The sequence below is a fragment of the Vulpes vulpes genome, chromosome 14, assembly GCF_048418805.1.
Source record: "Vulpes vulpes isolate BD-2025 chromosome 14, VulVul3, whole genome shotgun sequence".
Taxonomy (NCBI): domain Eukaryota; kingdom Metazoa; phylum Chordata; class Mammalia; order Carnivora; family Canidae; genus Vulpes; species Vulpes vulpes.
Window position 1 is genome coordinate 51,521,435 of NC_132793.1, and position 27,892 is coordinate 51,549,326.

At 32.8% G+C, this 27,892-nt stretch overlaps 1 protein-coding gene across 2 annotated transcripts in view; it reads left to right on the top strand.

The window, feature by feature from the left end:
- FBXL17 (F-box and leucine rich repeat protein 17) overlaps nt 1-27,892 on the top strand; it is a 487,222-nt gene that overhangs the window by 46,167 nt on the left and 413,163 nt on the right. The window contains exon 4 of one of the 2 annotated variants that reach the window (XM_072736637.1): nt 1,287-1,418. The exons of the other annotated variant lie outside the window; for it this stretch is intronic. Within the exon in view, the coding sequence (XP_072592738.1) occupies nt 1,287-1,418 (132 nt within the window). The remainder of the gene's footprint in view (nt 1-1,286; nt 1,419-27,892) is intronic. 2 annotated transcript variants of the gene reach the window in all.

The following is a 27,892-nucleotide window of genomic DNA, read 5'->3' on the forward strand; positions in this document are numbered from 1 at the left end:
TGTTTACTTCAGTTTTAATGGCTGTATTATATTCAATTTTCTGAAAACACTGCAAGTTGTTTCTTTAGGTTTTCTATATTTTACTATTAAAAAATCCCTTTTGCTAATTTCTTGTAGCTTATAGACTTTCATTTATTTCCAACAGTTTATTATGAGAACATTTATGGAAAAATTGAATGAATTCTACAGTGAACACCTATATACCCACTACCTAGATTATATAACTAACATCTTTATTGTATCTCTTTTTAAATTTTAATTGCAATCACTTAACATACAGGATTATATTAGTTTCAGGTGTACAATATAATAAGTCAACAATTCCATACATTACCCTGTCCTTATCATAACAAGTGCACTCCTTAAACTCTCTCACCATTTAACCCATCCCTCCACCCTATAATTAACATTTTAATATGTTTACTTTATCACGTAATCTATCCAATTATCTATCCCTCTGTAGTTAATTTTTTGGTAAAGCTGAGTCATATTTTTTCATTTATGCTCGGTAGACTGCCAGGAAGATTTTTAGTACTAATTTACACACTTACCAGTGGTATATTTTTAGGACACATTGAATCCTTTCTGACACTGAGTTTTATTTAATGTAATTCTTAAAATAATTTTGGTATACAGGTTTTGATATACAGGTTTCTACTAAATAAGTTTTATATTTTATCTCTAAAGTGATCCTATTCATATGTAATACTTATGAAATAGCATTCATTTGTAATTTGCTTTGACCATCTAATCTCCGCTGTAGTTTTTGAAAAGAAATGTATGTAATTTGTTCTTTGTGATACTTAGTGGTTTTAATGGGAACATTGTACCTGTTCAGTTACTATTTAAGGTACAGTTGGGATTTCATTAATCAGAAGTAGAAGTAGAATCTAATCACGAAATATTTTTTCACTCCTTAGACCTTTGCCTCACTTCTTGGACCTTTGTTTTATTCCTTGGAACTGAGCCCCACCAGTGTAACAATATAACTGATTAAAGAGAAATAAAAATGTGAATTTAAGGCAAATGTTAAAGAATCTAGGCACTTTGGGTAGGCATATAGTATGAGATAGTTGGAGCAAGGAAGTAATTCAAAGATGATACAGCTTACACAATTTCATTTTAAGTTATAGATTGCCTCCATTCTGTTTTGTTTTGTTTTAAAAGTAGTTCATAAGCAATTATATAACTTTGGCATGGCTATTTAAAATTTTTTATGAAAATCCCACTAGAAATATGTTATTTTTGTTATTTTCTGAGCATTCAGCCAATCTCTTTGTTTACAGCTGGGATCAAAGTGCAGAGAACTCAAAGATATTCATTTCGGCCAGTGTTACAAGATCTCAGATGAAGGCATGATCGTCATAGCTAAGGGCTGTCTGAAATTACAAAGAATATACATGCAGGAAAACAAATTAGTAAGTACATTTTGTTTCTAACTTTTGATTTCCTTATAACTTAGCTTAAAATTTTTATCTGGTTATTTTGGTGTTGTAGAGGCAAATACTACTTAAATCAAGAATCCCCTCAAAGCAGTGATTTTTAATTGATCCTGTAACTCTCTAGGTGCTTTCATGTGGTACTTGCATGTTAAAAATTCCTCATTAGGATGTGTTAACATGTTTTTGTCTAAGTTCTGACAGTGAACTAACTCAGGTAAATTGGAAAAAAATTATATTTAGTTGCTAGACATAGGTATGTGGTGGTGGTTCTCTCTGATTCCCTAGGGACCGTAATACTTCTAGGTAGTTAGAAACTTTTACTCTTCAGGAAGATGTACACATGTGAAATGCAGTCTTTTACTTGGTAGGGTGAAAAATTGGATTTAGTCAACTGAGGCAGATAATTCTGGTAGTTATATAGATTTTATACTTTAAGAACATACATATATAAGTCGTTCACATTTAATGTATCATTTATATTTAAAACCATTTAATTTTCTTTTATTCACATGCCATAAGATACACGGTTTTAAAGGGTTTTAAAGTGGTTTTTATATAGTCACAAAGTTGTTCAATCATCATCACTAATTCTAGAGCAGGTTCCTTACCCCCGAAGGAACTCTGTGCTCATTCATTGTTGCTCTGTACTCCACTTCTTCCAGCTCCTGGAACCTGATAATCTGCTTTCTGTCTCTGTGGATTTGCCTGTTTGAGGCATTTCCTACCAACAGAATCACATAGTATGTGGTATTTTGTGTCTGGCTTCTTTCACTTAGCATAATGTTCAAGATCCATTCATGTAGTCGCATGTATCAGAGCTTCAATCTTTTAAATGGTTAAGTAATACTCCAGATCTTTTAAATTTTAATGATAGGTGCATAGTACAAGTTAACAGAAAAAGTTGTCATTTGGGAGGTACTAGTAGATTTCTCAATGTCGAGAAGTAGTGTACTTTAAAATGTAGACAGGATGGTGCTGAATATGTTGTGTATTTACAAAAGAGACCTGCTATTTAATTGTATTCCTTAAATAAAGAGGTCTTTTTGTTGTCCCTTGGAATTAGTTTACAAAATTTGATAAATATATCTCATAAATTAATGAGTTTTAAAAAGTCTCTAGAAGTGTCAGCACTTCAAATGAGATAGTGGTATTTATTTAAGAGCAACAGAGTGAGAGAGAGCAAAGGCGAGAAAGGGAGAGAATTTTTAAAAAAGATTTTATTTATTTATTCATGAGAGACTCAGAGAGAGAGAGAGAGAGAGAGAGAGAGAGAGAGAGAGAAGCAGAGACACAGGCAGAGGGAGAAGCAGGCTCCATGCAGGGAGCCCGATGCAGGACTCGATCCCGGGTCTCTAGGATCAGGCTCTGAGCTGAAGGCGCTAAACCACTGAGCCACCCAGGCTGTGGGAGAGAATATTAATGGAGCTTGACTCAGAGCTCGATCTCTCAACCCTGAGATCATGATCTGAGCCAGAACCAAGGGTCTGATGCTTAACTGACTGAACCACCCAGGCACACTGAGATAATGCCATTTCAAAAGAAGATTCCAGTTAGAAAAAGCAAAACACTATGAATTAAAAGTAAATGCTTTTATTACTATATTGAATTCTGTTTGCCTCTAGTAAATTCGGTTTTCCTCTGAAATTATATAGTAAAAATCCTTCACATTTCTCTTTAATACAAATTTAATAATTTCTCTTAAAACAGTATGATCTTGTAAAATGAATAAGATCCGGGTCAGAGGGAATGAGTTTTTTATTTTATTTCTTTATTTTTATTTTTTAAATATTTTATGTATTATGTATTTATTCATGAGAGACAGAGAGAGAGCAAGAGGCAGAGACACAGGCAGAGACACAGGCAGAGGGAGAAGCAGGCTCCATGCAGGGAGCCCAATGTGGGACTCCAGGGTCAGGCCCTGGGCCAAAGGCAGGCGCTAAACCACTAGCCACCCAGGGATCCCCGGAATGAGTTTTTAAAACCTGGTTATTCACTCAGTTGTATTGTTATTCTCGGGGAAGTTACTTATTAAGCTCTGCAGACAAGGTTATACTTGCTTTTTTTGCAAGATGTAGATCTGAGGATTAAATAATGTAATGTCCTTAAATTGTGTAATACAAACTCTAATCCATTGTAGGCACTAAAAAACTAGTAATTTTTATGAAATTCTGTCTGTATTTGTTGTCTTTTAGTTTCCTTTTTATACTCAAGATAAATTGAAGGATGGTAAACCCAACTTAAAATTTTTATATTCTTCACGTAATAGGAATAATTGTTGAGTGGTTAATATTTGTTTTCTTGTTAAGTAAACATGGAGAAGCATTTTCTTGACACATTAAAATTTTTAGTAGTTTCTCAAAAGGATTAACTGTATGTTTTGAAGATTCTAATTATGTTCGTATTTGTTTTTCCATAGCATTGTGGTCCATTAAAAAAGATGTTATATAAATAAATAAATAAATCTTTAAAAAAAAACGATGTTATATACTTAAATGCTAAAGGAATCAGTTTTGTATGTAGTATTACTCAGTAAACATGTGATTTCATTGGAAATTTGAAGTAGTTTTGCTAAATCTTAAAGTTCTTTCCGTTCAATACAGTTCCTTCCATTTAGGGTCCTAGAAAGGGAAACAGAATCATTTGAGCTCTTTGCACTGGGCAATTGAATTATTGATAACTGTCCTCCCATTGGAGCTTTGCTTTGTAGTTTTAGAATTTATGAAATGAGAAATAATTGAATTCTTTAAGTAGTTTAGATATTTTCACTCTGAGGACTTTTTTATTGGTCCTTTAACAACAAATATTTTATATGGGGTGAGTAGAAATAATAGCAGTCTGGTTAAAGGCAAGTAGTATTTTATATTTATACAGAATGTACTTAGAATATTATACTGCACATGTAATTATAGACAGGAAATATCACTAAATATAAATAAATATGACAGCTTTTTTAAGTTAACTAATAGAGATATTTAGGAAAATGCTGTGTGTGAGAGGATGGCAACAGAATTTGGTTTGTGCAGATATCAGTCACTATTGAATCTTCTCAAGAGTTTTAGAGCTTTGTTGTGTAGTCTAAAAATAATCATAGTATAGTGTTTCTTTAAAAGTGTAAACTTTGCTGACTTAAAAATATCAAATTATTTTTATGTATAAGCAGAAATAGAGTATACATATTTTTCATATTCTATCTTGGCCTTTAGATGGCAGCATTGTCTTTGTATATTTTGGTGACATAGCTTTTGTGTCCTTGATTTAACTAGAAAGATATAATGCTTGTACGTAATTTCTGTAGGTATTAGGGTTTATCTTAAATTTTTGTCCTTTAGGTGGTTTTAGTGGGAAAATTTCCTAAGACAATTTGAAATATTAGTTGCATCTGGAATGTTATAAACTTGCTATTTTTATACAAAGTAGAAAGATACTTGAATATTCTTATTTGCAGCACTGATTTACACACTAAGATAAACTTTAAGGGAAGGATTCCTGTGTTCAGAGGGGGAAGTTTTATTCAGCTGGAAAGTGAGAACAATGAGTTTACATTTTAAGACTCAGTGAGTTGTGGTGAAGTAAAGAATTGAGAGCTTACATGTAGAATCTTCCTCGACAGAGAATGGATTTCTGTTTTAGTCATTTTTGAGTGAGACAAGTGCCATGCTCCTGTATGATGTATTTTGTATTTGCTGAAAAACTGTTGTATAGATTTTAGAAATAGATTTGAAGAATGCAACTATGGTGAGCTTCTAGCATATTGTATACAGCTAGCTATGTTTCTAATTCTGGTGATAGCTTTTTTTTTTTTTTTTTTTTTTGGTGATAGCTTTTATATCACTTCTGTGCAGTACTGGCTACAAAGTTTTTTTGTTTTGCTTTTTTAAAAGATTTTATTTATTTACTAATGACAGACACACAGAGAGAGGCAGAGACACAGGCAGAGGGAGAAGCAGGCTCCCTGCAGGGAGCCCGATATGGGACTTGATCCCAGGACCCTGGGATCATGACCTGAACCAAAGGCAGATGCTCCAACACTGAGCCACCCAGGTGTCCCTACAAAGTTTTTTAAAGTTCTATTTAGTTTGTGTTTACAGTTATTGGTGATCTAGACACCTCTTTAAGTATATTCTCTCTGCTTCTTTATTCTTCTTGCTCTAGATTCTGCTTCTTTACTAAAATTTGGACACAGAAGCTCTTTGGGCAGCTTCTTATTCAGTTGCAATGGGATCAGTTGGATTATCTCTCAATTATTATACAACTTGACATTTTGAAGTACTAGGATTTTGTAATTTATTTCAAAAATAACTTCTGTGTTGGTCAGTATATTTTATTTAGATCTGTATATGTTCTGTTTATTTAGTCATTTTTTTTACACCTTCTGTATAGCTTTGGGTTATGAACTAGTATAGGTTTCTGAATTACCAAGAAAGTAGTAATGTATTATGTATATGGTTATACACATAATGTATTGCGAATAGATTTTAGAAAGTTTTAGGGAAGTGATAAATATTTCTTGATTTAAACTTGAAGTCTTGAAAATTAATTGTGAATTTTAAGTTTTTCAATCTCCTGATGAATTGTTATTTTTTTACTTTTATAATTACATGACATCTCATAGAGTTCTTTGGCTGCTGGCATGACATTTTTTATGATGTTTTTTATTATTTTTTTGGAGGCTTACATATATGAAGTGGATCCAAATTCACCTCTTCAGGCCTCCTTATAGGGCGGAAGCATTTTAAGGAGTGATTGATGGAAATGCCCTATTTGAGATGAACTAAATTCAGTTCATACCAATGTTTCTTACTCATGTAACTTGGGTTGGGTTTTTTTGTTTTTTTGGTTGGTTTTCTTAATTTTTGTACTTTCATTTCCTTGTTTGCAGAAGGGATATAATACTACTTCAAACATGTTCTTATGAGCATCAGACTAAAAGAGATTTGGAGGTAAAGAACCAAATGTGTATTATGGTCCCCAAATAGAAAGTCTTCAATATAGGTTACTTTACTTCATCTTCCTTCCCAGAGTTTACTTTCTGGAGTCCAGTTTGAATTGGGCTGTCATTGACTAATATCACCTACTGTATTTTGATTTCACCCTTGAGCTATTCACAGTTTAATTCCTCTTTGCTGCTTGGTGTGATTTGAGGTTGTTGCAGCAGCTACGTAAATACACTGGTAGCCATGTTATCATCAATAGGGGTGTAGAAGGTAAACATTTGCATCAGAGTTTAAATAGCAGTAACTAATTCGACATTATATTAAGGCTTGTGTTTCTTGACTCTTGCTTTTCAACCTAGAGTTAATATATTCAGGGATTAGGACCCTCTCTTCCTCTCAATTCCCCATATTTCTTCATTTCTTACATCTTATTTCTCAAACACTCCTTGTGAAGTGAGTTTATTTGTAATCCCAGACTTAAATAATTTACATTTGTGAGGATTTCCTTTTCTAAATACTCATGTCAACTTCCAAATCTCCTAGAGTAGATACTTGCCTTCATTGTCCTTTGCCCTCTTTTTTTTTTTTTTTATCTCTTTTAGAGAGGGAGAGAAGTGGAGGAGGGGCAAAGGGAGAGAATGAGAGAGAGAACCTTAAGTAGGCTCTATGCCCAGCGGAGAGCCCGATGTGGGGCTTGATCTTATACCTCCGAGATCATGACCTGAGCTGAAATCAGGAGTTGGATGCTTAACCGACTGAGCCACCCAGGCATTCCCGCTTTCCCCTCTTAGTGGATGAGGCATTTACTTACACCCAGAGTAGTAGTTTCCAGTAAACACTGGTGCTTGAATGTGGCACTCTAAAGAAGGTGACCTAAAGATATAGAGCTTTATTTTACTATTGAATGCTATGTATCAGGATTTTGCTGTCATTTGTTGATATTTAAAAATATTTAATAATTACTCTTTATTCAGTATTTATAATGTGCTAGGCAATATGCAGTTTTACATATTTAATCCTCAAAACCACCATATGAAACAGTCTATTCTATTTTACAGATGAGGAAATTGAGACTTAGAGATTTTAAGTAATAACAAATAAGTGTCAAAGTCAGGATTGTAACCCTGATCTGTTAGATACCCAAATTTCTGTCCTCAAGCTATTCCATGAAATCACAGATGGAGCTAATGTATTTGCCTTTTAACCAGGCAGTTATTTCCAAAAGACATTGCCCCCTTTAAAACACTTACTGACAGGTGCTGTGAGACATCAAAGGAAGAAGTTAATTATTAGCATGAGCAGAGGATCTTTTTGCTAGGATGATAACCAGTTTCAGAGGAGGTACCAGTGAAGACATATTGAAATCTTTTCCAGGAAAATTAGTAAAATTATCAAAGGAAAACGGTCTTAAAAATGTGCTTAATATTCATCTTAAACCTATATGAATATGAACATAACTAACTTTAATAGTAGAATTATACTCTATGCAAAATATTTTACTTTGTAAAAGCATAGTATTTTATATTTTTTGTGAAATTTGGATTTAGAAGCTAAATACCATTTCATTTTTGTCCAGCAGATTTAAAAGAAATTTGAATGAATCAATGAACTGATAACTTACTACTCTGTGCCTTAATATTGTTTCAGATATTCATTCGGTTCATTTAATATTTGAATACCTAGCATTTACCAGGCTCTATGAGAAGTCTTGAGAAATCAAGATATACTGCTAAAGGGAGGAGATCCTTGTCTAGTTATAAAAGTGCTACAGAAATGGCCAATTACAAAAGTAGTTACTTATATTAAAGATAAGAGACAATCAGGAAATCATGTAAATAGTACATGACATATGAATTTGGTTTTGAGTGATATATAGTGATATGATTATGATGCAGGTGAACATTTTTTTGGGGTGATTGCAATTGTCAGAAAGCAACACTTAAACAAGGATTGGGAAAATATAGAATGTTTAACATGTTGTGGGCATTAAAGTAAGATTAATTTTATACGCTGGGTAGTTGGGGGAAGTGTTCATATTTGGGTCTATAAAGGAAGGTAAGCATCAGTATAAGACTTTTGAGTGTCATGCTAAGGCATTTGTATGTCTCTAGGTAATGGGGATTTGAGCAAATGTGAAATGTGATAAAATTTTGGGGTCTTGTATTTTTTTTTATTTTGAGAACTTAAGTAATAAAATCTATATGCCCATTATGTACACATGACAATTGTTTAACATTTTATTAAATTTGCTTCTTTTTGAACTTAGAGCAAATAACCTTTAAATCTCTCTCGTCTTGCTCCCCATGCCATTCCCACTCTTTCCTAGAAATAACTACTCTGATGACCTAAAATGCCTTAAAAATTAAAAAGAAAACTTTAACATACATAATGGATACCATGAACAATATAGTATTGTTTAGTTTGTAGTTATATATAGTTTATATCTGATGCCAGATTGTTTAAATATTGTTTTTTACAAAGTATTTATCAGCCTATAATTTGCATTTTTACTTTTAAGGTGTTTTGACATCTAACCATAATGAACATATAATTTGTTCTTTGTAACTGTTAGTGTTCTATATAGGTATATATCTCTTCTTTATTCATTCCTTACTTACTGAAAGACTCTTGTATTTTTTCCAGTGTTGTTTATTAGAGGCAGTGTTGCAGGAAAATCCTTGTGTAAATCTCCTGTGCTTATCTGTAAGAATTTCTGTAGGATCTATACCTAGAAATGTAATTAAGTTATGTATATTTTCAAATTTTTACTATATCATTCCAAATTGCTCTTCATGAGTAATTGAAATCATGGTTTACAGATTTATCTTGCTGATGGATTGTCAGCTCTTTTGAGGGCAGGGAGTAGTATCTAGTTAGTCTTTTATCCATCCCTCCTCATCATGCACATAATAGACATTCAATAAATGTTGGTTTAGTGAAAAATAGATTACTAGTGAATTGAACATGCTTTTAAAATGTACTTTTTCAAGTATTTTGGGAATATGCTTTAAAAAGAAGATGAATTTAAGTGTATAAATAAAAGCTTGAAAAATAGCTTTAAGATTCAGAGTCAGTCGTTTTCTGACTTCTCAAATAAGCAAATTTCTTTGATCTAGACACTATATTAGTGCTTCATGTATCAGATTTATCTAGCCACAGTCATTAATGTGCTCAAGGAGTATTTTCTAGGATGGTTTCTTTTAATGACATGTAGTTCTGAGCAACTAGAATATAATTTATATTCTTGTCAGAATTACATGGACTTTACATTTGTACTGTTAATAAAATTGGTTTTATTTTGTTGAATGGTATTTGAAAGACCTACTTTAATTAAAAGTAAAAGTTATTTGCAGATTTTTCAATCTGAAGAATATGTTTTTACTTATATGCTCTCTGCTAAAGCTTATCCTATCTTTTTAATCTATTGATATGTTTCTCTTGTGGGTATCCTTTTTTTAAAATTATTTTTTCCTTTTAAAAAATTATTAAAATTTTACTAAGTTTTAACTTTAATTCCAGTATAGTTGATATACAATGTTATATTAGTTTTAGATGTATAATATAGTGATTCAGCAATTCTATACATTACTCATTGTCATCATAACTGTACTTCTGTGGGTATCTTTATCAAGTATTTTGGTTAGAACATAAATGAAATGTGTTCCATCATTTGAAAGGAATAAAAAAAATCATAAAGAATGTGTATCTGTGGGGGTTTACGTGTGGTGTGTTTATTTTTTCCTCCCCTGTGGACTAGTGTGACATGGAGGGCAGGTAGTGACTTGGATAATATCCAAATAATTTTTCTTGGGAATGCAGTAATTTTTTACCTAGCATATTTCTTGCTTAATTGTATTAGTTTAGTAAAATTAAAATTAGTTCACGAATTTGGGACTTATCAACTGATGACAGGAGATGCTCAAATGCAAATAGCATCCCAAGAGGAAGCTAACCTATTATTAAGAGTTCCAATACAGGGCAACTCCTGGTGGCTAAGCAGTTTGGCACCACCTTCACCCCAGGGTGTGGTCCTGGAGACTGGGATCGAGTCCCATGTCGGGCTCCCTGCAGAGCCTGCTTCTCCCTTTGCCTGTGTCTCTGCCTCTCTCTCTCTCTGTGTCTCTCATGAATGGATAAATAAAATCTTAAAAAAAAAAGTTCCAATACAGATAGTCCAGTGTTATGGCTAAAAACAGGAGACTTCAAATGGTATTTACATATACTTAAAAATTTTTTTTTCTGGATGAAATTCTAGATTACTAAAAATATCCAACTTGTTTTGGGTTTGAAATTTATAGTTGGTAGGTTATTTCTAGTGTTGCAATTCTTTTGCTGGTGTTATTTTCTACTTATATATTCTGTAGTTCAGATCTTGCTTGTTTTTTTTTTTAAAGATATAATTTTTGTTTACTTTTTTTTTAGCATTACCTCTTTAAAAAATCAAAGATTTGGAACAAATCAAATTATCTGTCAGATACAAGTGTGAAAGTGTTGTCTAGGGCTTTGTGCTCAAATGTTGGTAACAGGAGGTGGTGGATTGAGATAAAGAGCCAAGTTGTTAGACTTAACAAAAAGAAATTTTATAGCATTGGATAGCATTGGGATCCTGGGAGTGCGTTAAGCCTGTCATTTATGAGCACATGTTCTTCAACTACCTTTCTAGACCGTCAGTCAACAAGTAAGACCTATTATTTTGGATCTACAGAGAAGCTTTGGCTTGCATTTTTATTTTTCCACAGTAATGAGGTGCTAGGGTCTTAGGATATCCAAGACTTAATCCCATTTATTATTTTAGTGATTATTAGCAAGTTTGCTTTTTTGTGTGTATTTTTTTAGATTTGCCTTTCTGAATATTGTTTACAAACTGTATTTGAAAATGGCTACCAGGTGATAGGATGCTTATTTTCTAGCATTTTTTACAGTTATTATCAAAAAAAGATAAGTTGCCATGAAAGTGTTATGCCATTTGGGCTTTCACCACTGATCCTTTCTTCAGGCAAAAGGTGTGCAAGTTGTGCTCCTGTCTAGGTAACTCGTGTGGTGAGTACTGTTCGTCTTCCTGCTACCCGATTTTGTCTGTTCATATTATTAGGGTTGTATTCCTTTGCTGTCTTTCTTGAAGTTCTTGTTAAAAGTCTGAACATATAGTTGCCCCCTGGGCAGTAGAAGAATGACTCGTCATGAGTGTTGGGGTAAATTCTTTTCCTTGGACTGTACACCTTCTGGTTTTCAATAGTTGAGAAATTGAAAAGCCCGATGAAGTCTGTACTATTTTGATATTTACTTACTTTTAAATGCTTTTATTGCATCTTGTGTAGCCACATCAAATCTAGGTCACAGAAAAGATCAATATAGTATTTTTCTTTAGTAGCTACTGTATTTCACTATTTTTGGTTTCTAAAATCTGAGAAGTGGATTATTTCAGGAGAGGTCTTGGGGGTAGAAAATTTATAGTGTTTATTACCAGGTTGTCATGGACTGTCTTTGGTTTAAGCATAAAATCTAGATCTTTATCATTCACTTTAATATGATATGTAAATGGATATGTTGAGAATGTGTAATTCAAAGAAAAATCACTATAAATCTGAGTCCTTCTAGTTGAATACATTTGTGTGATTATTATCCTTTATTTTCCTCTTATTGAGTATATCTTTGAGAAAATAAAGAGGAAGGCATGTCTTTATATTCACTGTTGTTCAGATGCCTATCTAAATGCCTACAGATTTGTAAAGTTATTTGCATGGTGTTATGTTAGCTTTTCATTTTGACTCATCTGAGAACATGGTAGACTTGGGTTAAGTTTTGATTTGTGGATTCTCTGAATGGGGAGTCAAAATATATTTCTATGTCTTTTTACTAGGTTAATGTTTACTTTGAATATTTGAATATAATTTTGAGTAGTTTGGTATTTCATATGTTTTAATGTGTTGCAGGACATAATTTTGTGCACATGTGCATACCCCTCTACTGTTGATAGACTAATAATAAGTATTTTTCTCATTATATATAATTGTAGGCAGTTCCATTATGTGATCTGGTATATATTCCATAAGTTACAATTGTTTTAAGATTACTAGTGAAGAACTTAATGCAAAACAGTGTGAAAGGTAAAGATATATATTCCCCTGAATTCAGTCATGACCTAGGACATTTCCAAAGATTGACCTTTTATTTTTCACATCCCGCAATCCAGGAATGTCCTTGATAAATACTACTTCATCATTTCAGAAATCAGTAATGGCTAACTTCAAAGATTTCTCTAGTTACTGGTCTTTATTCTCATTACATTCTCAACTTGTCCATTTACTCTTCATTTTCTCTTATCATCATATGTGTCCGATACCTTCAAGCTCATCTAAATATTATTTTTTTGTCCAACTTTCTTTAAGAATTCTACCACATTTACTACTTCCCATATACACTCAGCTTTTCCTGTATTTTATAATTTCTTATTAATCCATTGATACCTTGTTGTAGGTTTCAAGGTTTTAGTTTGTGTAAGCTCCTTATAAATGGGAATGATGATGTCTTTTTTTTAAACACGTAGTTAGTATCTGACTGTATCTGTCAGTGTTTTATTTAAATATTTTTTAGGTTTCCTACATAAAAACTGTAAATTTTTGTAAAGGACTATTAATGAAAATGAACCATCCTATAATTAAGTCTTTTTGGTTTAGTTCTGGAAAAATTACTTCTGTGACAAGAAAGCTATTAAAAATTAGCATTTTTAATGAGACACATGTCAGTAACCTGTTTAAAGGTGACTATACTTTGGTATGAACATATAGCTTTTAGTACATAAGGTTCAGTTTTATTAACTCAATTGGTAAAATATGCTTTATTCTGTAGCAGTGTCAAGTGATTCTTCATTAGTGTTCATACTAGAAGAGTGGTAGTGATAGCTTGAGAAAGTAAAATCCCAAAGACGTCTGTTCTCTTCAAGAATTAAGTAGTTTTCAGGAAGTGATTTCTTAAAAGTGAACGTTGAAACTCATATCTTCAAAAATTTTTTATTGCGAATTTCATTTCTTGGTCTACATCCCACTGAGGATGTTTGACTTTAGTGCTTCCACCAATGCATTTTTTTTCCTGCTTTCTGACAGCTCTAACAAAAATCTCTCCAACATTGCTAAGAATTGTGGTTTTTTTTTTTTTTTCTTTTGTCAAACGTGAATTGAATCTCGAAAAGATGAAAGTCATCAAATTGCTTTTCTGGATGAGTTTGTTTAGTAAAGCTTGATTTTATTGTTGCAGTAAGAGATAGATTAAATATAATATTTGATATAAATCTTGGTTGCTTGGTGCCAACAAAATGCATCAAACAAATCTGGTGCTAAATTTAGTTAGAACATTGTAGATATTACATGCTTTGAGGGTATTATATTATGCAGAAATGACACTGACAATTATTCTTTCAAAAATACTTCATGTAAAAGTGTTAGTTGTTAATTTAATACATTTATTCCATTTATCTTTTCTTTAAAATATCTTTATGGTTTTGCAGAGTCAAAAATTGGGGAAAGAATAACCAAAAAGAAGCATAAATAGGCTTCTTACTAGAATAATGCAGTTTGGTTCTTCCTTTTCTTCGAGGTTGAAGTGGCCTTTGGGAAACTTAAGGAAAAACAATTAGACAAGTATTTATCCAGCCAACTGTATTTTAACCTTGGATTAAGTTGTGTTTTTTCAATCTAGAAGTGATATCTTTTTCTAGTACACTTAGACAGCTTTCGGCTGTGAAGTTATAGTCCAAGCACATAGGAGTCATCTTTTTCATATATTAAAGTGTAATTAAAATAGTCACATTTTCTAATTTTCTTTATGATATTTTTTGATTACAGAGTCAGAGACAAGTTTTTTTTTTCTTTAAGAAGAATATAATTGATCAGTATAAGAGATATTTCATGTATAATCTTTTCCATGGTGGGAAATCTTTTTCAGTCTAGTGTATGTATTTGCCTAGTGTCACGGGTTAATTCTTTAAGTGTTTGTTTCTTTCTCTTAAAGCGTACCTTTCTTTAGCTGTTGTAGAAACTGTCTTCTTATAGTTATTATAGTGAACATACAATCACCTTAATGCTTACCTCCCATCTTTGAAATTCTGTATTTGCACATGCCTAAGGTTAATTATTTTTGCGTTATAATATTAAAGGTACATTAGATTTGCTTGCATATTGATCATGCACATTCTTCTCCTGAACTTTTATAAAGTTAAGAAAAGTCTTGTTTCTTAAAAAAATGATGACTTAACCTTGAAAGTGATCTCAGAGGCCTCCAAACCTGCTTCCTACAAAGCCCTTTATTGCATGCCTAATAATGAGCTATCTATTGTGCATGTTTGTGGAGAGGGTAATTTATTGATGACTATTCAAGAACTCATGCAATTATTTTAATGACAGTTGAAAAATTACTAACAGGATGGTGCCAAAGTGATATTTGACCAGATTTTTCTTCTTTCTAATATTTAGATTATTAATGCCTTTAAAAAAAAGGATTACATAAACTCAGCACATTATTTAGACCAGACTAGAGAAACTTATTCTCACACCCAATTAGTACGAGAATCTAATTTAACAATTGAAATGATCATGTCTTGTGAATATGTGCATTCTTTTAGGAGACCTTTCCATTTTTAGGTGCTGTATGGAAGTACCCACTAAGTATTGTTCCCGTAAAACTTTTGTGGTTTCATTTACTATTAACATGCTCGTCGACAGCTGGCCTTTACTAATCTCACACCATGGGTTTGAAACTTTTTCCTTAAAGCTTTATAGCTGAATTACAATACATTGTGTCCTTTGTTTTCTCCTGGAAAAGGATTTAAACAAACTTTCTATTGCACTTGTTGAATATGTATTTCATAGTAACCACCATGAAGTTTGCAGCATTTAAGAAGATGAAGAAGCAAAGATAAAAGATACACATTCAAGAGGGCTTGGTTTCACAGTTGCTGCATAATCCTTTCTGCTGTCATTGGTACCCTAACCCTGTACCTACCAGAACAAAAGAAACTGAATTGGAAATTGTGGGAGCTGGGGAACATTCAGTTGGCAGCCCATCGCATGGCCCATAGGCGTTGTCAGGTCTCAGTTTGATGCCCTTTATTCTTTCTGACAGATGTGAGGTAGGGTCTATGAGGGGGAAGTCATTACCAGAGAGAGGGCAGTGTCAGATCAAAAGTAACTAGTGATCAAACAAGGTAAAAGGGCTGTGGAAAATAGGCTCTCTTTCTGGCCTCAACACCTGCCTGATCACTGAAGGGAATAGTCCTTATGTGTCAGGGAAAGTTGATTTTCTTTGATGTACAGTGAATTAGAAGTCAGAATGGAAGCTTAACTGGAGTACAGAAGATTTTTACTTCCTAGTTCTTGGGCAATTTGGGCGTTTAAATTTTTTACTTTAATTATCCAGAAGTTACAGAAGTCATTCTCTGTTGAATAAAATACTAGTTTACCCACACTAACTTTATTAACACAATGTATTTAGAGACAGTACTCAAACAAGCACATTTCAGTACAGTATAGAACAGGCTTCAGAAGTCACCAAACTCTGCTTTCGAGCATCCAGTTATAACTTTAATCAGAGCATTTATATAATTGTAATAGTGAATACAAAGTGGAGAGCACTAAGCTTGGCACATAGTAGGTCCCTTCATGGTAAAATTTTGGAAGTTACCTTGCTAAGTAATTTCAGTTAAGTTTGAATTTACTCTGTCTCTCTAAGTGGCTATTGTTATATTTTTTCTTAAGGTAACCTTTTCTAATCAAGTCAGTTGAAAGAAAATTTAAAGAGAATCCCATTGGGGTTTTACATGTATGGTTCTTTTCCCATGCCCTTTCATCTTTAGACAGCCTATGACTAAAGTCTAGAAGAAGGATGCTATTTTTATCTTTCATTTAGCTTGCTGTGTTGATAAATTGACAATTGAGACATATTTCTAAATATTTCAATTATGGTGTTTTCCTTTACATTAATAACAAAGTTTTAACCTCTACTAGTTTTCATTGTCTCAACTTTTGGTATTTTAAGTACTACTGAATTTCATTCATTTCAAAAGTAGTTAACACATTTTGTCCTCAAATTCTAGAAGTGAGAATTTTTTGGAATTCTTGATTTTTCCAGTAAGAAGAATAAAGAGTCATAGTGCTTCAGCCTTTTAAAAGTAATTTTAATCTAATAATTTATCCAATTCTATATCTTTTTATGAACTTTTATATTTGTTTTTGATACTCTTAGGTAACCTAAATCTTCCTCCTTTATACACTTAGAGATATAAGAGAATATAAACTATAATATATATTATATTACCTTCATATTAGATTAATATATGGCTTCTAGACTATTGTTAGCTATAAATATATTTTGTGTTTAAGAAATTCCAGAATAATATATTTGAGCATACTTCTAACTAGTGATATTTCTGATTTGGCTTTTAAACAAACTTTTGCTAATAAATTATCATAAATATGTTTCAGTTTTTTTTAAGGAGTTTGACTTAGTTCTTATGTTGACATCGAATAAGATATAACTTTTTACTTGATTCATTTTATTTGGAACAAAATGTCTTATAAATTAAGATTCTATATTTAGAGCTGAAGCTTTTTGAAATTTAAGAAATTTTAATACAGATGCATCACACATCTAAATACAATTAGACTCATTTTTTTACTTTTTTTTTTTAATTACGTAGTTTTACGTGTACATTATAGCATTTTTAACATGTTTGCCCTCAACAACCTCTGAAGGGCTGCAATTGAAACCACTATGATAATTTTACTCTGATTTAGGGAGGAGAATAATTTTGGTTTGGGTCTTTGGGTCTTGGTTCTTTTTTTTTTTTCTTTAAAGATTTTACTTACTTATTCATGAGAGACACAGAGAGAGGCAGAGACATAGGCTGAGGGAGGAGCAAGCTCCTGGAAGGGAGCCTAATGTGAGACTCGATCCCAGGACCAGAATCACTCCCTGAGCTGAAGGCAGATGCGCAACTGCTGAGCCATCCAGGTGTCCCTGGGTCTTGGTTCTTTGAGAACATTTCTCTAGTCTGCCTTTCATTTCTGAATATTTGCAAGAACGGTATTTTAATACTATTTTAATATTATTTAATAGTATCTTAATGCTATTTTAATATTTTAATACTCTTAGGAAGACATTTTAATACTTTTAGGTATTTTAATATTATTAGGATATTTTAATACTATTAAATTTTAATACTATTTTAATACTATTAGGAAGAAACATTTGTGAAAGGTAAATTTCTGTAAGTAAATGTCAGTTGTTTTTTCAAAATGGACCTCCTCAACATAAAATTTTACTAGTCACAATCTTTGGTTTATGGTATACTATCATAATTGGTCCATACGTGATTGTATGTCCTTATAAAGGTTAATTTATCTAAAGAGTATTTAACATTTACTCAAGAACCTCCTGTCTAAAAGTAAGTATTGGTGTATTAACCAGTAACTTTCATCTACCCATGTAGTCTTCCCTTTTCTTATCTCTGACTCCCATTTATAGGTAACTAGAGGTAACCACTCTCCTGAATTTTATGTTTAGGCATATGCCTAAACAATAAATAGTTCAGTTTTTACTGGTTTTTAATCAAGTAGATTTCTGAAGGAGGTCATTGATGAACTGGTAAAAACCATGCTTTCTCAGATATTTTAATGTATTATTTAAGAGTACTATAATTTAACTCGATGGGATGAGTACTAGGTTTTATGCTATATGTTGACAAATTGAACTCCAATAAAAAAAGAGTACTATAATTTAGTCAATATAAAGAAATAAATTTCTAAAGTTAAAGTTGATATTATTTACATCTAATTTGTGTTATAGTCTCTGCTGTATTTTCATGTTATTTTAGATCTCTTGATTGAATGTACAGTATCTACATGTTGGTCCCTCTAGTTTGCATCTTTCATATATAAATTATATTTAATAGAGTAATAGTGAAAGAAGTCTTTTCTTAATTTTGGTATATAGCAATTGTGGCAATTTTGTGACTTGATGTACAAGTTAGAAAAGTTCCCCGTTTAGGTGATAGAGGTAGTTGGTCAGGAATAGCTAAATAATTACCAGTTAGATATGGAAGTAAGTGAATTTTAAACTTACCAAATGACCTTTATCTTTTACTTATCAATTTAATGTGTCATTAGTAATATAATAAATCCAGCCATTGTCATTTTTCATAAGGATAAAGTGACCTAAATTTTTCTGGTTTCTGGATATACTATTGGTTTAAAAACAGCTGTTGGTGGGGAGAAAAACTATATTAAATATTTATGTTGATTTTTAAGACTTCCTGTGATTTCAGAGCTAATTTGTGAAAAGTGTCTTCTTCCCCCCCCCCAGTGTAGTTCATTAGATTGATTAGTAAGTCAGTACTGGTCTGGTTCATTAGATTGGTTACTAAGTCAGTAAGTTCTGGTGAAATAAAATCAAACAGCATATTTGTTTGAGTACAAGTAGATTTTTCTTATTTCTATTTTTTAACATGTAGTCCTTGTAAAATAAAGATAAATATTCATATTACCTTCATGTTTTTGGTAGTCCTTTGGGAATATGGTTGATTATACCTAAGAATAGTCAGTATTCAAAATGGCTAATAATTTGTGAAGATATTTAGTGAGCTAATTAATATCATTGGAGATCAAATTAGGAAATTTCAACTCTGATTACAACAGATTTTTTTCCCCTTGTCAGCAAGTTATGATCAGTCACATTTACAAGAATGTAGGATATACATTGAATTTTTGTACCAATTTTCATTTTTAGATTTTCAATCCAACTGGAAAGCTCATACATATTTGTGTATGCGTATGTGCATATATACATATAATTGTATATATATTTATAAAATTAGGTTTCATGAAGTGATTTCAGGCTAATGTAATTTGAATTTATAAGGGAGATGGTTTTTTTTCCCCTTCTTTATACTGATGAACTATGCTTTTTTGCTCTATAAAGGAGTCCAGGACATTCAGTGAGTGCTGATTTATCTTTTTTTTCAAAATACATCTTGGTGAGATTGCTTATGAATGATAACTATGGTTGGCAGAAAATGTTTAGGATTGTAGTTTGGGAAGCTACACATAGTTCATTCCATTGAGGTTTATTCATTATTTTATAATGTGTCAGGTATACCTGAAGAATCAAAATAGTACTCCCTTGTATGCTTTTTAAAAGAAGTATCAAATAGTTTTCTAAAGATAGAATGGTATTGTTCCTTGTTTTTTCTCAATGTAAACCAGTCATTTGGATAATTTAATGGAGAAAGATTTGACACTGTACATCGATTTTGGGTAGACTAGAAACTAAGCTTACAGGCAGAGATTGAGAGTGGAGTGACATTTTATGCCCTAGAAAATAATATGAAAGCTTGGAAACAAATGATGCTGTTGTTTCATGTGGTATAATTCTATAAAATATATTCTCCTTGGTTTCTTTGTGGTTATTTGCTACATGGATCAATTAAATATTTTTATAAGCCTAGTATCTTAACCATTCATTCATTTTTAAGCATTTCTTGGGTACTAATTGCATACACAGCACAGTGCTTCTAGACCCATTTTTTTTGTGTGTGGGGGGGTCATGCCAGCCTACTTTACAGTAACTTTTAAGTAACATGATAAATTTCTTTGTATTTTGTATTTACCTTGTAAGAGCTTCCAGCAGAGAAAAATAATACCCCCGTCAAAGCTCCAGAGCCTGTACTCTTAACCTTTCATATGTTGAATATTACATTCATCTAGATAATCTAGATAGTATCTAGAAAATAGATAATATTTTATTTGCTTATAATAACCTTTAAATTAATTCATCTTAGTTACCTAATTAAGATGAAATATTTTGAAGATTAAAATGAAAGGAGCTATTATTATATAGTATAAAACATGATGTATTCTTTACAATGACTTGTTCTGTTTTTTTAATTTAAAATTGTTTAATTTATTTATTTTTAAAGATTTTGTTTATTTCAGAGAGAGAGAGAGAGAGAGGAAGAACAAGAGAGCACAAGTGGGGAGAGAGGGGTAGAGGGAGAAAGCAGACTCCATGCAGAGAGGGAGCCTGATGTGGGGCTTGATCACAGGACCCTGTGATCATGACCTGAGCCAAAGGCAGACACTTAACTGGCTGAGCCACCCAGGTGCTCCTTTAAAAATTTATTTAAGTTGATGTTTCTGTTAGTTGTTTATAAGGATATTTTGCTTTTAAAGAAAGACTTGTTTCATTGAGCCACAGTAGTACTTAGGTAGTATTTGGGTTGCAATACTTAAAGAATTAAATATAATGAATTGAGTTTTGGCATTATTCCATTAAGTTAATGTTTTAATTATTATTGAGATATTTATAAGAACATATTAACTGTATCGCATAGAATCCTCCCTTAGGAGAGCTTTCAGTTAAATGTTCCCTCTAGTCATAGTACTAAGGAAAGCTAGACTTCTGGGTAGTTGTTTTCCTTTATTTTATAAAAGACATTTTGGTTTCCTTTCCCTCTTTACTTTGGCATCTTAAAACTCAAGAAACAAATTAGTGATTAGTAATTCATCGAGGACAAAGCATTTAGGACTTCTGCCCTTTATTATAGAGTAACTTTTATTTTTTATCCTTATTTTCTCTTGCCTTAGTTTACATTTCTGCTTTTTTTTTCTTGTAGGGTTTATTTCCGTGAACTGCTCAATTCCTTTTTGGAAAGAGGAGGGATATACCTGAATACAAGCAGAAATACTTACATAAGCACATTTTAACTTTAAAACACTTTTTTGGAATAGGTGATTGTGGTTTAATGGGAAAAGCTTTGGAGCTTGAATTAGAAATTAAAAGTTTAAATATTACCTGTATTACTTAGTTGAGTCACCTTGAGCCAGTGTTTCTGAGTGTTTTTTTCCTGTTTGTAGCAGGAATAAAAATATTACCTTAGGTAGTTTATGTACAAGTTGTAGTCTCATGTTAAGTGATAAGATTTTTCCTTTAGTCATTTATCTGTCACGTTGTTGTTAAATATCAAAAGCTAACCATGATTTTAAAAGTATTTGGGGAGTTCCTGGGTGGCACAATCAGTTAAATGTCCAACCTTTGATCTCAGCTCAGGTCTTGATCTCAGGATCGTGCCTTCAAGCCCTGTGTTGGGCTCCATGCTGGGCATGGAGCCTATTTTTTAAAAAAAATAGGGGAGGATTCCACAAAATACTGAGAATTAACCCTACAACTGAGCAATTGCACTACTGGGTATACCCAAAGTATACAAATGTAGTGATCTGAAGGGGTGCCTGCACCCCAGTGTTTATAGCAGCAATATCCACTATAGCCAAACTATGGAAAGAGCCCAGACACTTTACAACAGATGAATAGATAAAGAAGATGTAATATGTATACACACACACACACACACACACACACACACACACAATGTAATATCACTCAGCCATCAAAAAATGAAATCTAACCACTTACAATGATGTGGATGGAACTAGAGGGTATTATGTTAAGCGAAATAAGTCAGTGGGAGAATGACAGTTATCATATGTTTTCACTCATATGTGGAATTTAAGAAACAAAACAGGAGGGGAAAATAAAATAAGATGAAATCAGAGAGAGGGAGACAAACTATAATAGCCTCTTACCTATAGGAAACAGTCTGAGGGTTGCTGGTGGGGAGGGGAGTGGGGGAATGGTGGTAACTGTGATGGCCATTAAGGAGGGCATGTGATGCGATGAGCACTGAGTCTTGTGTGCGACTGATGAATCACTGAACTCTACCTCTGAAACTAGTAAAACACTATATATTAATTGAATTTAAATAACATTTAAAAATACTGAGAAATATAAGAAAAGAGGCCTGAATAACCCTTATTGTCCTAAAACAGTATGTGTGTGTGGTTGTGAAATTGTAATAATATGGAATAAGAGAAAATGAAAAGTGAAAGTATTTGTTAATCCTTCTGATAAATTATTTCCAGACAGCTTTTAATGCATATACAATATGTATGTGTATGTCCTTATTTAAAAAAATTATACTACATATCTTGTTCTATAATACTTCATTATTGCTGGATACTTAGGGTCTTTTTTTCCCATCCATAACAAATGATAAAGCCACAAATTTCAATGGTTTTCTATTTCCTATGTGCCCCCATCCCTTTAAAGATTTTTACTTTATTTATTTGAGAGAAAGTGCATGGCGGGCAGAAGTTGCAGGAGAGAGAGAGATTCAAGCAGACTCCCTGCTGAGCATGGAGCCCCATTGGTGCTCAAGCTCACGACCCTGAGACCAGGATCTGAGCTGAAATAAAGAGCTGGTCACTTAGCCAACTGAGCCACCCAGGCGCCCCATTGTGAGCCCTTTCTATGATATGTTGATAATTTTTATTTTATTTATTTTTTTACTATTTTTTTTTGATGATTTTGATTAAACCAAGAAACATGTCTTCATATGGCTCTTTATCTCTGTTCCTAATGTTTTAGTTTTTCTTTTAAATAGTGACTATCTCTGTTGCTGGAATTTTCTGAGACCTTCAAATAGTTTAATACCTGGAGGCAGAGATAAGAATAAACAAGGTGCTTTAAAAAATACTTGATACTCTATACTAAGTCATATCATTAGGGAATGTATTTTTCTTTTTTTTTTTTTTTTTAAATTTTTATTTATTTATGATAGTCACACACACAGAGAGAGAGAGGCAGAGACACAGGCAGAGGGAGAAGCAGGCTCCATGCACCGGGAGCCTGATGTGGGATTCGATCCCGGGTCTCCAGGATCGCGCCCTGGGCCAAAGGCAGGCGCCAAACCGCTGCGCCACCCAGGGATCCCGGAATGTATTTTTCTTGTGAAAAGTAACTGATACTTTCCTTTGGGCCAGGTGAAAGGTGCACATTGATGTTTGCCACTTGATGTTTACTCTTTCCAAGAGTTTTTGCAGAAAGGTACCTTTTGTGCCAGACAGATATGGATTTTATTTTTATTTTAGCATTATCAGTTTACAAATTGTGGATTCCTTCTTAAGCGCTTAAATATTTTGGAGATTTGATTCCCTTGTTTAGAATTGGATATGATACTATTTTGATCATTGAGAAAATTAAATGGACGGAGATACAGCATATGTAAATTGCCCAACAAAGCACCTTGGCATCATGAAATAATAGCTTTTTTTTTTTTTTTTTTTTTTTAACGTTAACATCCTAACTGCCATATCTCTTCTCTTCATGACCAAAGGAATTGGGAAGGAAATCATTGCTAGAGCTTTGCTGGTAGTAAACGCTTTTGTTACTGAACAGCTTGGCAAGGAGGAGAGGTAACTGATGGTTGCTTTATGTATTTGGGAGAGTTTGGTGAGCTTTCATCTTGTGAATTCTGGAAGAGTCATTTTTAACCTCTTGTGTTTGCTTGATTTTTTAAAAACTCTACCTATCCTTCTTACCGGTTTTATATTTTGTATTCCTAGTAAGTTTTATTGCAGTGGTTATTCTTGTTGATGGATTTTTTGGGGCAGTGGGTTTCTTGCATTTTCTTTGTCATGAATCCTCATTCTTAGAAGTTAAATTCTCTTACTATTTAATGGGAAATATTCAAATCATTAAGAGTTACATCATATCATCTATAATTCATTTGATTGCAAGTAACAGAAAACCTGACTCAGCTTGCTAAATTAAAATAAGTTTATTGACTCATGACTGAGCTGTGTAGAAGTAGTTGAGGCTTTCGGATTGATTTGATTTGGTGTCTCTTATGGTTTATTTATGGAACTGATTCTTTGGACTCTTCGCTTTCTGCTTTGCTATCTTCGATCTAAGCCTGGATCCATTTGTAGTTCAGAGATTGTTGACAGCGGTTCCTAAGTACATTGTGTGTGTGATCATTAGTTCCTTTTTATTCTGAGAATGTTGTACTCAATTTGATTTTGGTATAAAATATAAACATAAAACAATTTATCCTCTCACCTGTTAATGGACATTTTGGTTGTTTCCAATTTTTTTTAGCTGTTCTACATAAAGCTGCTATGAATATCCACGAACAAGTCTCTGAATGGACAAAGGCTTTCATTTGTCTTTGGTAAATACCTTTGGTATAGCAGGGTTATATAGTTAGAGTTTGTTTAAATTTTACCTTGAGAAACTGCCAAAAAGTTTAACAAAGTGGTATTCTGATGTTTTATGCTCCGTACAATAATGTTTGGTAGTTCCATTTGACTGTATCCTTACCAGCAGGTGGTAATGACTTCTTACTTTAGGTATTCTGAATGGGTCTGTAGTGGTACCTTCCTGTAGTCTTCATTTGCTTTTCCCAGATATCTGAAGATCCTGAAAACCTTTTTGTGTGTGTGTGTGTGTGTGTACATTTTAGTCATTCTTGTCTCTTCTTTTGTGAAGTAGCTGTACAAATATTTTGCCCATCTTTTTGTTGTTGTTTACAAGTTTGGTGGTTTTATCGGGTTAGAAGAGTTCTTTATATGTTTTGGACACAAGTTATTGTGTCAAATATAGGTACTGTGATTACTTTTTGTCTTTGTCTTTCCTTTTCACTTCCTTCATTTTCTTTTGAAGAGCAAAAATTTTTAATTTTGATGAAGTCAAATTTATCATTTTTTCCTCAGTGATAAGTGCTTTGTGTCTTGTGTAGAATCTTTGCCTGGTGTCAGCTGTTTTTTCTTTATTATTGTGTACTGTGCTGCTGCACTAGGATGTAAACTCAGTAGCAGTAGGGAGCTTATTTGCCTTATTGACTGATGTAGTCTCTGCCTAGAAGAGCGCTAGGCACCTGATAATTGTTCTAAAGTAATTTTTGGATGAATGAATTTTTTTGGTCTCATAGACTAGAACATTTTAGCGATTATGTCTTACTCTCTTCTGTCTTCTATATTTCACTGATTGTTAGACTGTCTTGTTTCCTTTGATTGATTCCTTGCTTTTCTAGTCTGATTCCTTGCTTTTCTAGTCCAACTGCTAACTCTTTAGTTCTAGCCCCTTTATTTTTATGTGAACTGCAGTATCTCATTATGTTTATCATGTCACCCTTTCCACATTGGGTTTACCTATAAATCAATTCCAGACAAATCAATAAGATATTTACTTTGTTTCTCAATGATAATACTTTCTTGCTTAAGAACCAGTTAAAGCTCTATTATAGATGGAAAGGTGTAAAAGCTGCTACCTCCTTCTCTTTATTCTTATGTTTCATAGTTTTCACTTTCATTTATTCTTCTCTTTCCACGAATATTATCCCTTTCCCTTCTGACAAAATAAATCCCAGTTATTCTCCAGGTCTTTTCACTTATGTTTAAAGTCATATTTTTGTTGTGTATTTCTCAGTATTATATTTTTGCCTGTCTGTATTGTTTCTTTCCTGAGGTAATAGTTGATGCATTCTACTTCTTTCATAAGATTTGAGTACAGGGGTGATACTTCTTGGTTGATCACTCCTTTTACTCCTTGGCTAAACTTGATGGTGGCACTGTATGGGAAGGTGGTATGTTTATATCAGTTTTTCACCTCTTTTAAAAATTGTCTTCTTTTTAGTTGTGGGTAAAATACATCTAATATAAAATTAAGTATGCAGATCACTCGTGTTAAATTTGTTCACATTGTTATCAACCAATCTCTAGAATTCCTTTTATTGTACAAAACTGAGATTATAACAATTAAACAACAAGGTTTATTACTTCTTCCCCAAGCCCTTCGCAACCACCATTCTACTTTTTGTCTTTATGAACTTGACTCCTCTAGGTACCCCTTATAAGTGGAATTATACAATATTTGCCTACTTATGACTACCTCTTACTTACCATAATATCCTCAGAGTTCATCCATGTCACAGCTTGTATAAGAATTTCTTTCCTTTTTAAGGCTGAGTAGTATTTTATGTACCTCATTTTGTTTATCCATTCATTTGTCAATGGACACTTGGGGTGCTTCCATGTTTTAGTTATTGTGAGTAATGCTTCTGGAAATATGGGTGTACAGATATCTTTTCAAGAGCCCTACTTTCAGTTCTTTTGGGTATAAAACCAGAAGTGAAATTGCTGGATCATATGGTAAATTCTATTTTTATTTTTTCAAGGAACTGCCATACATTTTCCACAGTGGTTGCACCACTTTCATTTCCACCAGCAGTGCAGAAGAGTTCCAGTTTTCCCTACATCCTTGCCAACATTGTTATTTTTGGTAGTAGCCATCCTAAGGGGTATGGGATATCATCTTATTGTGATTTTGATTTGTATTCCTAATGATTAGTGATGTTAAGCATCTTTTCATGTGCTTGTTGGCTCCCTGTATATCTTTGGAGCAATGTCTGTTCAATTCCTTTGCCCACTTTTAATTGGGTTATTTTGTTGCTGTTCTTAAATTCTATAAGTCTCTTTATATATTCTGAATATTAGCTCTGTATTAGAGATACGTGTGATTCACAAATATTTTCTCCCATTCTGTAGGTTGACTTTTCACTTTGTTGATTGCATCCTTCAATGCACATACATTTTAAATTTTGATATAGTTCAATTTATCTCTTCTTACTCTTATTGCCTGTGCTTTTGGTGTTGCATCCAAGAATTACTGGTAAATCCATTGTCGTGAAGTTTTTCCCTTATTTTTTTTTAAAGAGTTAAAACTCTTTATTATAGTTTTATCTCTTATGTTTAGGTCTTTGATCCATTTTGAGTTAATTTTTATATGTAGTGTAAGGTAAGGGTCCAGCTCCTTTTTTTCCCCACATGAATATCCAGTTTTACCAGCACCATGGGTTAAAAAGATTTCTCTGTTGAATGATCTTAACCACCCTTGCTGTGAAAATCATTTAATCTACATATATGAAGATTTATTTTTGGGCTGTGTATTCTGTTGTCTATCTTTTTTTTTTAATTTTTTATTTATTTATTTATGATAGTCACAGAGAGATAGAGAGAGAGGCAGAGACACAGGCAGAGGGAGAAGCAGGCTCCATGCACCGGGAGCCCGATGTGGGATTCGATCCCGGATCTCCAGGATCGCGCCCTGGGCCAAAGGCAGGCGCCAGACAGCTGCGCCACCCAGGGATCCCTGTCTATCTGTTTTTATGCCAGTATCACACTTTTAATTACTGTAGATTTATAATAGGTTTTGGTACCAGGAAGTATGAGACCTTCAACTTTGTCCGTTTTCAAGATTGTTGGACTATTCAGGCTTCCTTGAGATTCCATTTACATTTTGGAATAGATTATTAAAAAAATTTTCTGTAGAAAGTGCCATTGGGATTTTGATAGGTTTTGTATTAGATCTCTAGATCACTTCGGGTGGTAGTGACATTTTAACAGTATTGAATCTTTCAATCCATGAACATGGGCTATCTTTCCGTTTATTTATATCTTTAATTTTTTTAAACAGTATTTTGTAGTTTTCAGTATACAAGTCTTTGACCTCCTAGGTTAAGTTTATTCCTAAATAATTTATTTTTTTAGATGCTGTTGTATGTGGGATTGTTTCCTTATTTTGTTTATTGTTAATGTAGAGAAATAAAACTGGTTTTTTATATGTTGGTTTTGT